Source organism: Oncorhynchus mykiss, chromosome 22 (assembly GCF_057628025.1).
Source record: "Oncorhynchus mykiss isolate SJ-2025 chromosome 22, ASM5762802v1, whole genome shotgun sequence".
Classification (NCBI taxonomy): Eukaryota; Metazoa; Chordata; class Actinopteri; order Salmoniformes; family Salmonidae; genus Oncorhynchus; species Oncorhynchus mykiss.
In genome coordinates, this window is record NC_143043.1 from 20,606,478 (window position 1) to 20,620,146 (window position 13,669).

The window sequence follows — 13,669 nt, forward strand, 5'->3', positions numbered from 1 at the left end:
CTCCAGTCTAGTCCAGTTCTGTCCAATGCCAATTGCCAGGACACACCCAGGTCTTAGTGTTACCTCCCCACCTCTCAAAACTCTAGCACTGCAGAACTAAGGAGGTTGGAACATTGCAGGTGTGAATTCAGGCTATTATTAGTTCTGATGGCTGGCCTAGTTTTACTGCGTTTCAGCAGGAGACGACGTGTTCAAACTTGCTGACAAGAAGAACTGAAGTCAGAGTTAAGGAATTGACTCGATGTACTGTACTGTATGTGATGACTCAGGCCCTTTTGAAAGGTTTGTTATTTGAATGTGTATACAGGTTTGTATCAGTGCTGTGATTTCCACTGTTGTAATATAATCATCCTCCTTCCTGTACCCCCCTCCCCCCCACCCCCCCCCCCCCCCCCACCCAGCAGCACGGCGGCGGATGTAACGGCATGTCCTCCACAATGATGGTGACTCAGGACTACAGTGCACTGAAGGAGAATGAGATCTGTGTGATCCAGGGCGAGATGGTGCAGATCATGGCCACCAACCAGCAGAACATGTACCTAGTTTACCGGTCTGCCAACAGCCAGTCTCCTGCAGCCGAGGGCTGGATCCCAGGCCACATCCTGGGACCCCTCACTAAAACGCTCAAAGACAGTGCTGCTGACGCAAGCATCAAGTAAGTGTCCCGTAAGCCCTGCCACCACACCCACGGAGCTGCTCTGATTGGATGAGGTGAAAGTTGTCTGCTCCAATCCCTACCCCCAACCCCCTTAATGGGAACTAACTCGGAAATGTTGGACTACACAGGGGTCATGTTTTTATCCCTTTTTTTGTTTGTTAATATATGTAAAGGCTTATTAAATAATTATCTGAAAAGAGCTAAAGGACTGTAGAGAATCATGGCTTCATTTGTAGAGAAGACGCACAGAGAAAATCTTACATCAATGTGGAATTGACTGGTCTGGACGTTCATTTCTGTTTCTAACATCGTTTTTTTCTTTACACGTTTAAAAAAGAGAGAGAAAAAGGAAAAGAACGGCCTGATGGACTGAAGCCTATTTCTCAAAGTGGAGAAAGTTTGTTATTGTCTGGCAATTTGTACAGATTGTGTTTTTATTTTATTTTTAGAACTTTTATTTTGTTACTATCAGATATGTTGGCGGTTTACTGTAAGCGTTAATTTGGTTTGTTTACTGATGCACTCTCTTCAGTACATTCCTGTATGAAGTATTTTGCACTATTTAAGAGAATCCATTATTAAGGAAGGCAGGTTGTGCAATATAATGATAGTCACAATGTTAATCATTGTGCTTGTAGTGTAACTAGACATTTGAAATGCATTTGAAATATGTAAAAGACCATTTTGACGTAAGCTTGCATTTGCAAGGCAACAGAAGTGGAACTTGTTTGCGTTAGAAGAACATCAGTGACATTGTTTTATATCGCTAACTCTGCAGTCAAACTGTACCTTTCTCCGCTGACCATTGCTCTCACAGCATTAGACCTAGATTCCATTCTTATCTCACATTGAGGGTCAAATGAATAGTGAAATCAGTTACCAGTTATCTTCTAATGTTGATTTTCATGTGTCAAGATCTCTATCAAGTTTAATTGTGGCTTGCCATCCATTTCTTCCCAATGATGGACCAGTTCTAAATCATGGGCTTTATTAAAGTGATCATCATTCTCATGGACCTGGTCCCGGTGGTGTATAAATACATTGACAAAACACAAAACACCACTTCTGGGATCTACATAAAGGAGTGAAGACATTAGGAGTAGTTCAACAGCACTTTATTCACTTTCTATATGATTTGTTTATTTTTTACCCGTTTTGTTGACGTAGTCCGATTTTATTATAGTAGACAACTTTATTTTCAGTTTTGTACTAACCCCACCAGTCCTCGAGAAAAGTTGGTTGTGTACAAAGCAGCGTCGTTGAAAATCTCATGACAACGTAGAGCCATTGAATGGTTGGTCAGACGCAAACAAACTATGCTGCTTTGACACAAATTGTGTGTCCACTATGGTGTAAGAGAATCAAGGTATGGTAGCGTATGGAGAAGTCACATTTTAAATAGCTTGTCCGTCTTGTGTGTGTCTAAATTTCTAATACACTGTGATACAAATATGAACATTAGCCTTTTGTTTTTCTGTTACAAAGAAGGTACATTTCTGTCTCTCTTTCTTTTGCTTTCTCTTGATCTCAATCTCACTCTGATTTTCTTTTCTTTCAATAAAGTTGGCTAGCCCCCACTCAATCCCCCCCCCTGCACCTCCTCTCCCCTCCCTGTGAATAAGCCTGGATTTGACTGGTACATTTCTTGGCACAACAGGAAATCTCTTTCATGGAATACCCTGCGCTCGAGAAAGCGGACAGAAAAGGATATCAATGGCAAGGGTGGTGACGCAAGGGTTGAGAATGGACTCCGTAAGCCCAAGGAGATTCTCAGCACCAAGGTCACTGTCGAAGTGAGTAAGCAGGCTAACGACGGAGATGGAGTTCTATGACCCTGGCTGCCAATCCCTCAACTGTGTCCCGTGATGTTAATAATCTCCCAACACTTAAACATGATCATCTAACTGCACTCACTGTCTGCTCTCACTTTGGTTTGACTCCCCCTTATGCATGACACTAACGAGTCAAGTGACTTCTTGCCTGTGAATTGTGGTGGTTTTGGTTTTTGAGTAAGCTAACTTTTGTTTTTGTTCAAATGAACAACTTTTGTTTACATTAATGCCACTGTGAAACCACCATTTTGATAACATATGTCCTGGAACCCATGAAGCTATCTCCTAAATGAAAGTCCTCATTCCAGAGTATGGGTTTAGCATGACGGTATTATAAGCTGTTCAATTAAAACACACTGAAACTGGATCTCACTATACAGTGAATTCGGAAAGAATTCAGACCGCTTCCCCTTTACCACATTTTGTTACGTGATTCTAAAATGGATTAAATAAAAATAAATGTCCTCATCAATCTACACACAATACCCTATAATGACAAAGAGAAACATTTTTTTTTTGTATCTTTGCAAATGTATATAAAAAACATACCTTAAGTATTCAGACCCTTTGCTATGAGACTCAGGTGAGCTCAGGTGCATCCTGTTTCCATTGATCATCCTTGAGATGTTTCTACAACTTGATTGGTAAATTCAATTGTTTGGACATGATTTGGAAAGGCATACACCTGTCTATATACTGTAAGGTCCCACAGTTGACAGTGCATGTCAGCGCAAAAACACAGCCATGAGGTTGAAGGAATTGTCCGTGGAGCTTCGAGACAGGATTGTGTTGAGGCACAGATCTGGGGAAGGGTACCAAAAAAATGTATGCAGCAATGAAGGTCCCCAAGAACACAGTGGCCTCTATCATTCTTAAATGGAAAAAGTTTGGAACCACCAAGACTCTTCCTAGAGCTGGCTGCCCGGTTATACTGAGCAATCGGGGGAGAAGGGCCTTGGTCAGGGAGGTGACCATAAACCAGATGGTCACTCTGACAGTGCGCCAGATTTCTTTGTGGAGATGGGAGAACCTTCCAGACAGACAACCATCTCTGCAGCACTCCACCAATCAGGCCTTTATGGTAGAGAGGCCAGGCGGAGTCACTCTTCAGTAAAAGGCACATGACAGCCCGCTTGGAGTTTGCCAAAAGGCACCTCAAGGACTCTCAGACCATGAGAAACAAGATTCTTTAGACTGATGAAACCAAGATTGAACTCTTTGGCCTGAATGCCAAACATCACGTCAGGAAGAAACCTGGCACCATCCCTACTGTGAAGCATGGTGGTGGCAGCATCATGCTGTGGGGATGTTTTTCAGCACCAGGGACTGGTGGGAAAGATGAACAGTGCAAAGTACAGAGAGATCCTTGATGAAAACCTGGTCCATAGCACTCAGGACCTCAGACTGGGGGCGAAGGTTCACCTTCCAACAGGACAACAACCCTAAAGCACACATCCAAGATAATGCAGGAGTATCTTCGGGACAAGTTTCTGAATGCCCTTTAGTGGCCCAGCCAGAGCCTGCACTTAAACCTGATCGAACATCTCTGGAGAGACCTGAAAAAAGCTGTCCGGCGACGCTCCCCACCCAACCTGACAGAGATTTGATAAACGCCCCAAATACAGGTGTGCCAAGCTTGTAGTGTCATACCCAAGAAGACTCAAGGCTGTAATTGTTGTCAAAGGTGCTTCAACAAAGTACTGAGTAAAGGGTCTGAAATACTTATATAAATGTGATATTTCTTTGTGCAAACATTTCTAAAAACCTGTTTTTGCTTTGTCATTATGGGGTGTTGTGTGTAGATTGATGAGAAAAAAAGACTATTTAATACATTTTAGAATAAGGCTGTAACGTAACAAGATGCAGAAATAATCAAGGTGTCTGAATACTGAATACAAATGCACTGTACATTACATTATCTTTCTGTATCAATGTACAGTATTAGTGCATTTCAAAGTAAACCCATATCAATTCCAAATGATGCTATGCTAAGTCTGCCAATCCAGCTATCATTTTAAGCATGTTAGAGTACATTGTTTTAATTTGACAATTATGGCCATTCAAAAAAAATCGCACAAAGTTTGCTTGCAAGTTTGTCCTCGTCATGGGTTGTTTTAATATTTATGGCACTACCCCTACACTCCCAACATCAAATATGAACTGAAAAAGAGACCTGCACATAGAATCACAGGTCTGCTTTGGTGTGTTGTTAATTATCTTGTTAGATTGTATTGTTTCAGGTGTCAGCTCTATAATTTCTATGATTTAATGTAGCTACATTTTCCAGCTCATCCAATATGTATATATTAATACATTTACCTCCAATAGGCTCAGTCGTTCCCAAGCAACTCTACGTTGCAGATTCACTCTTTCTTTTCGTACATTCAAGCCTTCCCACACACTACATGCTGGATTGGACCTCTAGCCCTTATCCCCATAGGCCATCCAAGATAAAACAATTAGTTACCTTGCACTGTAGGTGTATGTATCCAATCCTTTCAGATATACAGGAATGCTTGGGGAGTATGGTCTATGGGATGAATTTGAAATTCAGCACAAGACATATTCTCTGTCTTTAGCACTAGATTTACTAGTAAACCCAAATCCCATACACAGTTAAGTGATAATGCCCCTAGAAGCCTGTGTTTGGATAATATATTGGCACGTGTGCCACAAATAGCTACCTTGCTGTTATTTTAGCTGCACTTCTTGATGTGACTGTAAATTAGCTGTTGTCTCCCTAGCAAGCAAGGGATAAGAACGTTGCCAGCCAGTATGGCAATGGAACATTTAGAAGGAACGACTGGGTCGCGCCTCTAGCAAACAAACTGATAGAACAAACGAACGATCAGCCGGTTTGGGTAGCAACCCTAGATTTGTGTCAGGACTATGTCTTGTGCAAGGATGAACCTAAATCCCATACACAGTTAAGTGATAATGCCCCTAGAAGCCTGTGTTTGGAGAATATATTGGCACTGTTCTCTGGCATTATCACTTTTATACAACAGGTTACCAACATATTCAAATAATGATTGACATAATTTCATAACTTTTTTTATTTTGAATAATTTATTCATACTATTTCATCCTTGCACAAGACATAGTCCTGACACAAATCTAGGGTTGCTACCCAAACCGGCTGGTCATTCGTTTGTTCTATCAGTTTGTTTGCTAGAGGCGCGACCCAGTCGTTCCTTCTAAATGTTCCATTGCCATACTGGCTGGCAACGTTCTTATCCCTTGCTTGCTAGGGAGACAACAACAGCTAATTTACAGTCACATCAAGAAGAGCAGCTAGAATAACAGCAAGGTAGCTATTTGTAAACCTTGCTGTCGGTCTCTCCAACATTGTTTCAATATTCAAATTTGATCTCCAGCTGTCCAATATTTGTATACACCCAAAACAATGAGCTAATGAGGCGAGATTTCGCCTGGCATAGAAAATGTGCTCTCTCGTCAGGACACTGTTGTTCAAAGGAGCTAGCCAACAACACAGTAAACACAATTACTTAAAAAAAAAAAAAGCTGGAAAGACTGCAAACTAGCTGCACTTCGTTTTGTTGTACCTTTTTTCAGGTGACATTTCTTTGTATATATCCATAAAAATAACGCCAGCAGGATTCATGTTTTCGATTGACTGAGAAACGCTGCATGTCTTGTCTCGTCCCGACTCCCGTTCATTACAATGGGACAGCTGGAGATCGAATTTGAATATTGAAACAGTGTTGCAAATGTCGGAGAAACCGACAGCAAGTTTTATACATATCTCTGCTGTTGAAAACGAAATGTTAGTCTAAAAGAAATGTGAGATAATCTCTAGATGCTTTTTATAGTGGAGATCAGGTTTGTAAATTGCTTGGCTGGGCTGATGGGACAGTGGATTGCACAGTCTGATGGAACAGAGTAAATAGGCATTTTAAGTCATAGATTTAGTCCGGTGGTAACTTGTGGAATAGACACCAGCTGTAATGCGGTTTTAACCAATCCGCATTCAGGATTAGACCCACTCGTTGTATAATAGCCTACAAAGAATCCTTGGCCCACATTCAGAAAGCTTCTCTGAGTGGAAGTGCTGACTGAGCTAGTATCAGTTTGACTTTTCGATCATAATGAATAAGATTGTATGGACAGATCCTACATCGGCACTCATACTCTGAGACACTTTGTGAATACGGGCCCTGACCATGCCTCTAGCTTGGGGACCCAGGGCCTTTGTAACCTCTCTAATTTTGCTTTCTCTCATCCCACACCGCAGGAGTCAAACAGCTCAGAGGAGTCAGATTGCGATGATGAACTCCCCAAAACTAGCATGGAGGTAGTAGTACACGCTGATCTGCTGTCATGCATGCTGCCCAGTTGAGTTTCTGTAGCTAACCCAGTGAGCACAAGAAGTTGAAAATGTCTTTTCAACATATTTTTCAACCAAAAAAAAACGTATTTGTAACGTCTTTTCAACGTCTTTTGCTCGTAGGGAAGTCTGCATATTAGCAAGAGGAAACTACACAGAGCATCTTAGGGGTTTCCACTGTGGTCAGGAGCATTCTCCCAAAACACCAGGTTCCACATATTGTTGCACTAGCTACAGAGGTTTCATCCATAGAAATATAATCACTAGAACAGACATCCCCTTCCAAGTCAATGGTTATGCAATGGGTGGACTGGCGGCCATTTTGAAAATGTACCCTGAACAGGAACCAATTTTTGTTCCTGCTCCTTATCTGATAGCATTTTCTGGATCCAGCCTCAATGAAGCCATGGGTGGAGTTTGTAAATGCATTAGCCACTGATTGGTGCACAATATTAATATATCAGATAAGCACCTGGGGTGTAATCATTAGTCAAACGTATTGCAACAGAAACCGTTTACTCCAAACGGAAGATGTTTTTCAACAAAAAAAATGTTCTTCTATTGGACAAAGTCAGTTGGGTCCCTCACCGTTTTGTTCCGTTTGGCTCTGTTTGGTTCCTAGTGATTACACCCCTGAAACACATGAGCAAAAGAAAAAACATTTAAAATGCGTCTTTTTGGTTGAAAAGACGTTGAAAATATGTATTTGTGCTCACCTGCATAATTGTAACTCCTCTACAGCCTGTGGACCCCCAGGAACAGTAGCTGCTGCATGAGCAACAACTAATTGGGATCCTAATAAACTAAACCAGCCTGCTCCCCTCTAAAGCTCGCTTGGTCCTGTGTGGCTCAGTTGGTAGAGCATGGCGGGTTCAATTCCTTCACGGGCAACCCATATTAAAAATAGATACACGCACAACCAACAGTAAGTTGCTAAATAGTCTGCTAAATGGCACATATTACCATTGAAAATGTAAGTTCCTCCTCAGTTCCAGTTCGTGGTCATTGTATTGGAAAAGCATCCTCCTTTGCCTTTAACAGACTTGACCTATTAGCAGGTGTGTTAGTCTGTTGTAAAGATGTCCATCCTTTTTGATTTTCAATACAATTGTTCCTATTTCATGTCATTATATCCCTAAAGCAGTTTTAGTGATATTTTTGTAGGTGCTGCATGTGCCACTTGTCTGATCTCAAGCATCCACACGTTCTCTTCTTGTGTAGCAGTGTGGTTTCCATGGAGCATTACTGCAACCTAGTGCTCCTACCTTGGAATAGGTTCATGAATGTGGGAAAAAAGCCTCTCACAAACCCCTTGAAGCATGTTACTACTCCTGACCCATCTTCTTTTGGATCCCCTGGTGCTTGCATCCCATGCTGTTTTTTTTTTTATTGAGAACAATATTTCTATTATGCGTTTTGTTCAAATGGGTTTTTGAAGATTTTTAAAGGCAGAGTATGCCTAAATGTCACAAATAAATGTGGGGTACGATGCCCTTGTACAGTAGCCTATATTGCAAATCATTTTTAAATGGTAGTACCGAACTGTAACACAGAACTCTTGAGGTATGTATGTATTCACTCACTATAAAACGTATAGCGTATTCCAAACAAGAACATTAGTTCATTCATATTGCCTAACAGCCGTACCTTTTCTTTGCAGATAATGAACCCCAATTTTATACAAGAAGGTAAGATGAACTATCAGAACATAAGTCCCTGCATTTCAATGCTTAAGAGTGAAATCAATCACTTAATTACTGATATGTCATGGATCCTGAGTCTGGTTGTGTCTCAAATGGCAGCCGATTCCCTAATAGTGCACTAATTTGACCAGAGCTCCATGGGCCCTGGTCAAAAGTAGTGCTCTATCTAGTGTGTCATTTAGGATGTAGCGTATATTTGCTGTTAGAATGTGGTGTGGTTAGCTGACACTGTGTGTGAATGTATTTAGTGGCTCCAGAATTCCTGATACCACTAGCTGATGTGACATGTGCATTTGGGGAGACGGTGGTCTTGTGCTGTAAAGTGTGTGGACGTCCCAAACCCAACATCACTCTGAAAGGACCCGATCAGAGCCCGGTTGTCAACAACTGTCGGTTCACTATCAACATTAGGTAAATGGACTATAAGGTTTTTAGTTAGAAGTTCTAGATCTGATCTCCAACCCTGTTCCTGGAGCGCTACCCTCCTGTACAGTCTTGTCTCATAGACTAGACGTAACATAGTAAAGATACTCAAATCAGTATGATACTGTATGTTACGTTTGGTGTGGTTACTTAATGCAAAAAACTAAAAAGGTGGTTGGTCGAGGGTATAACACGAATGTGCAGCAACCAAAAGGTTGAGCGTTCGAAACTCGTCAGTTTTAGCTAACTAGCAACTTTGCAACTACTTCGCATGTTAGCTAACCCTTGCCCAACCCTAACTCATCCCTTTAACCTAACTCCTAACTATAACACTTTAACTGAACCTTAATCCTTAACACCTAGACTAGCTAATGTTAGCGTTAGCCACCTAGCTAATGTTAGCGTTAGCCACCTAGCTAATGTCAGCCACAACAAATTGCAATTCGCAACATATAATACAAAATGGATGATGGACTTCCACAAATGAATGTACAGTGCCTTCAGAAAGTATTCACACTCCTTGACTTTTTCCAAATGTTGTTGTGCTAGAGTCTGAATTTAAAATTTATTAAATTTAGATTTCTTTGGGTCACTGACATACACACAATACCCCATAATGTCAACGTGGAATTATGTTATTTTTTAAAACATTTTTACAAATTAAGTAAAAATGAAAAGCTGCAATGTCTTGAGTCAATAAGTATTCAACCCCTTTGTTATGGCAAGCCTAAATAAGTTCAAGAGTACAAATGTGCTTAACAAGTCACATAATAAGTTGTATGGACTCACTCTGTGTGCAATAATAGTGTTTTACATGATTTTGGAATGACTACCTCATCTCTGTGCCGAGCAGTGAATTTTAAACACAGATTCGACCACAAAGACCAGAGAGGTATCCCAATGCCTTGCAAAGAAGGGCGCCTATTGGTAGATGGGTAAAAAATGGATGGTGTATCAATACACCCAGTTACTACAAAGATACAGGCATCGTTCCTAACTTAGTTGCCAGAGAGGAAGGAAACCTCTCAGGGATTTCACCATGAGGCCAGTGGTGACTTTAAAACAGTTACAGTGTTGAATGGCTGTGATACAGTAGGAGAAAACTGAGGATGGATCAACAACATTGTAGTTACACTGCATTCGGAAAGTATTCAGAAACCATGACTTTTTCCACATTTTGTTACATTAAAATGGATGAATCTAAAATGCTCATCAATCTACACACAATACCACATAATGACTAAGCTAAAGCTTAGAAAAAGCTAAAAAAAAATACCTTTACATAAGTATTCAGATCTTTTGCTATGAGACTCGAAATTGAGATCAGTTGCATCCTGTTTCTATTGATCATCCTTGATGTTTCTACAGCTTGATTGGAGTCCACCTGTGGTAAGTTCAATGGATTGAACATGATTTGGAAAGGCACACACCTGTCTGTATAAGGTCCCACAGTTGATAGTGTATGTCAGAGCAAAAACCAAGCAATGAGGTCGAAGGAATTGTCCGTAGAGCTCTGAGACAAAATTGTGTCGAGGCACAAATATGGGGAAGGGTACCAAAACATTTCTGCAGCATTGAAGATCCACAAGATCAGTGGCCTTCCATCATTCTTAAATGGATAAAGTTTAGAACCACCAAGACTCTTCCTAGAGCTGGCCGCTCGGCCAAACTGAGCAATTTGCGGAGAAGAGCCTTGGTCAGGAAGGTGACCCAAAAAAACAATTGAATCAATTTTAGAATAAGGCCGTAAGGTAACAAAATGTGGATAAAGTCAAGGGGTCGGAATGCTTTCCGAATGCACTGTACTCCACAATACTTACCTAATTGACAGAGTGAAAATAAGGAAGCCTGTACAGAATAAAAAATATTCCAAAACATGCAACCTTTTAGAGCTGGGTAGCATGGCCAGGCGTTCTAAGGCTCCATGTTAAGGCTCCAGTCTTTACGGAGGCTTGGGTTCAATCCCATCACTGCCATCTTTAGTGAGGTTCTTTGCGCAAGTCTTCAATATCTACCAGCATTTCACTACACCCGCAATAACATCTGCCAAATATGTGTATGCGACCGATAAAATGAGATTGGATTTGTTTGCAACAAGTGTGGTGGAATTATTGTAATCAAAAGGAGACTTTTACATTTCTTCAAAACAATAAAATATTATTTAATTACTGTCTCAACGTCAACAATGATGAGGCGACTCTGGGATGCTGGCCTTATAGTCAAAGTTGCAAAAAAAATCCATATCTAGGACTAACCAATAAAAATAAATGATTAACATGGGATTAAAAGAACACAGACACTGGATAGAGGAACTCTGCCTAGAAGGCCAGCATCCCGGAGTCGCCTCTTCACGGTTGACGTTGAGACTGGTGTTTAGCAGGTACTATTTAATGAAGCTGCCAGTTGAGGACTTGTGAGGCGTCTGTTTCTCAAACTAGACACTAATGTACTTGTCCTCTTGCTCAGTTGTGCGCCGGGGCCTCGCACTCCTCTTTCTATTTTGGTTAGAACCAGTTTGCGCTATTCTGTGAAGTGAGTAGTACACAGCGTTGTACGAGATCTTAAGTTTCTTGGCAATTTCTCACATGGAATAGCCTTCATTTCTCAGAACAAGAAGACTGACGAGTTTCAGAAGAAAGGTCTTTGTTTCTGGCCATTTTGAGCCTGTAATCGAATCCACAAATGCTGATGCTCCAGATACTCAACTAGTCTAAAGAAGGCCAGTTTTATTGCTTCTTTAAATCAGGACACCAGTTTTCAGCTGTGCTAACATAATTGCAAAAGGGTTCTCTAATGATCAATTAGTCTTTTAAAATTATAAACTTGGATTAGCCAAGACAACATGCCATTGGAACAAAGGAGTGATGGTTGCTGATAATGGGCCTCTATGTAGATATTCCATTAAAAATCAGTAATTTCCAGCTACAATGGTAATTTACAAAGTTAACAATGTCTACACTGTATTTCTGATCAATTTTATTTTAATGGACAAAAAAAATGTGATTTTCTTTCAAAAACAAGGACATTTCTAAGTGACCCCAAATGTTTGAACGTTAGTGTGTATCTTCATAGACAGTGAAAAGCTAACATTTAATGCATAATTAAGTGCATGCAACAATGGAGTGTAATCAAATAAGCTTTAGTTATCTATCACACTCCAATGGATCAGCATGGTGGAAATAACTATTTCCATCCCATAAACTAAAATTAGCATATCTTGTTGGACAAATCCAGGTAGTGACTCTTGTTTAAGTAACATGTATTCCGTTGTTGCCTAATGAACATGACCCAAGACAAGCATCATGATTCCACTATTTATAAGGCAATGCCTACAGACCAAATAGATGAGGATCAGTTTCACTCTCCGCATCAGAGTTCACCCTCTATATTTCACCCGGGCATGCTGAGAATAGTGTCAACATCTTTAGTTCATAACAGCAATCAAAACAATCAATCCATAATACATGAATTGCTTCACTCGTATAGTTAATAACATACTAAACTCAAATCAGTCCTTCAGTTTAAAAAAATAACTCATTCTCCAAATCATAATCAAAACCCATTTAATTATCCAACCCAAATTTACAATGACATTGCTCAGTGATTTAAATGAGTCCCGTCACTCAGTCGAAAACCCTCAATTTGACGCACATCAACACTGGCAGAATGTACAGTTACATTAACATACAGTATAATTATGCTATCATTCTAGTTTTAACTTATCATGATTATAATTACAGATCCGTGTCCTAATGCATTCTTAATCTAAATGTACTATACATTTTATGTAGTGTGTAGACCTCTACAATCAACCTGACCCCTCCAGGCACTGATTCTTCTAGCATCTTCTTCATTGCCTTCCTCCGATAGCTTTACAGTTCAAAGTGGATGACCCATGATAATGTCCCAATTTCAATGTCTCACCTGAGCCGCCACCACCTTTACCACCCATTATGTCTTGTCCATTTGTCAACCAGTATACCAGCAACATAAGAGAAGTTTGGAACAGATTTTTCCCCATGCTCCCTCCACGTGGACACCTGTCACACTCCTGAGAGAAAAGCAGTTGATGGCTCCAATTGGACGCTGCACACAGGGTGCTGACTCAGGACTCTCGGTAGAAGTGGTGCGGATAGGGCCGTATTGCGCGCTTTTTTCCCCCGCTTTTCTTCAGTCAATTAGGGGTTTTGAGGTACACCCACTGTTCGGCCGCATGATCTCTTCCATGCATTAAGACACAGACTCACGTCACCCTTCATGATAACCTCAAGAGAGAACAGATCAGAACAATAGTTTAGTTCAGTTCATTTTTGATTCAGGGAAATCCAGACAAGTATTGACTATATGATCAATTATTACTTTTACCAATTATTCTTAATACCAATGTCTAAACATGTGTCAAAGAGAATAACAACCCTTTCAATTGAATGATTTATTTTCAAATGGGCTTATACTTCCCGTCACACTGGCAACTTCATCGCAGAGCCACAGGATCCGGATGTTAGACCTATAACCCACCGGGAGAAATCCCAACAATCCAGCAGACCTAATCTGGTGAGATTTGTATCAAAACAGAACAGAACAAACAACACAACAATACACTCCTTCACATATCACTCCAGGTGTGTAAACTTCAATCCAAAACCTCAGAGGACTGTTACTTCCCCCATTTTGACACACAACTCCTCACGTGAGTAATGTATAA

General features: G+C 40.6%; 1 protein-coding gene across 5 annotated transcripts in view; it reads left to right on the top strand.

Moving 5' to 3' along the window:
• Window positions 1–13,669, top strand: part of kalrna (kalirin RhoGEF kinase a) — a 285,635-nt gene that overhangs the window by 262,574 nt on the left and 9,392 nt on the right. For 2 of the 5 annotated variants that reach the window (XM_036958909.2, XM_036958911.2), the window contains 5 exons: window positions 402–655; window positions 2,316–2,451; window positions 6,746–6,805; window positions 8,499–8,526; window positions 8,790–8,952. In XM_036958909.2, coding sequence (XP_036814804.2) covers window positions 402–655; window positions 2,316–2,451; window positions 6,746–6,805; window positions 8,499–8,526; window positions 8,790–8,952 — 641 coding nt within the window. Of the gene's footprint in view, window positions 1–401; window positions 656–2,315; window positions 2,452–6,745; window positions 6,806–7,215; window positions 7,318–8,498; window positions 8,527–8,789; window positions 8,953–13,669 lie in introns of all 5 variants that reach the window. The other 3 variants (XM_036958910.2, XM_090215696.1, XM_090215697.1) reach the window with 2 other exon arrangements.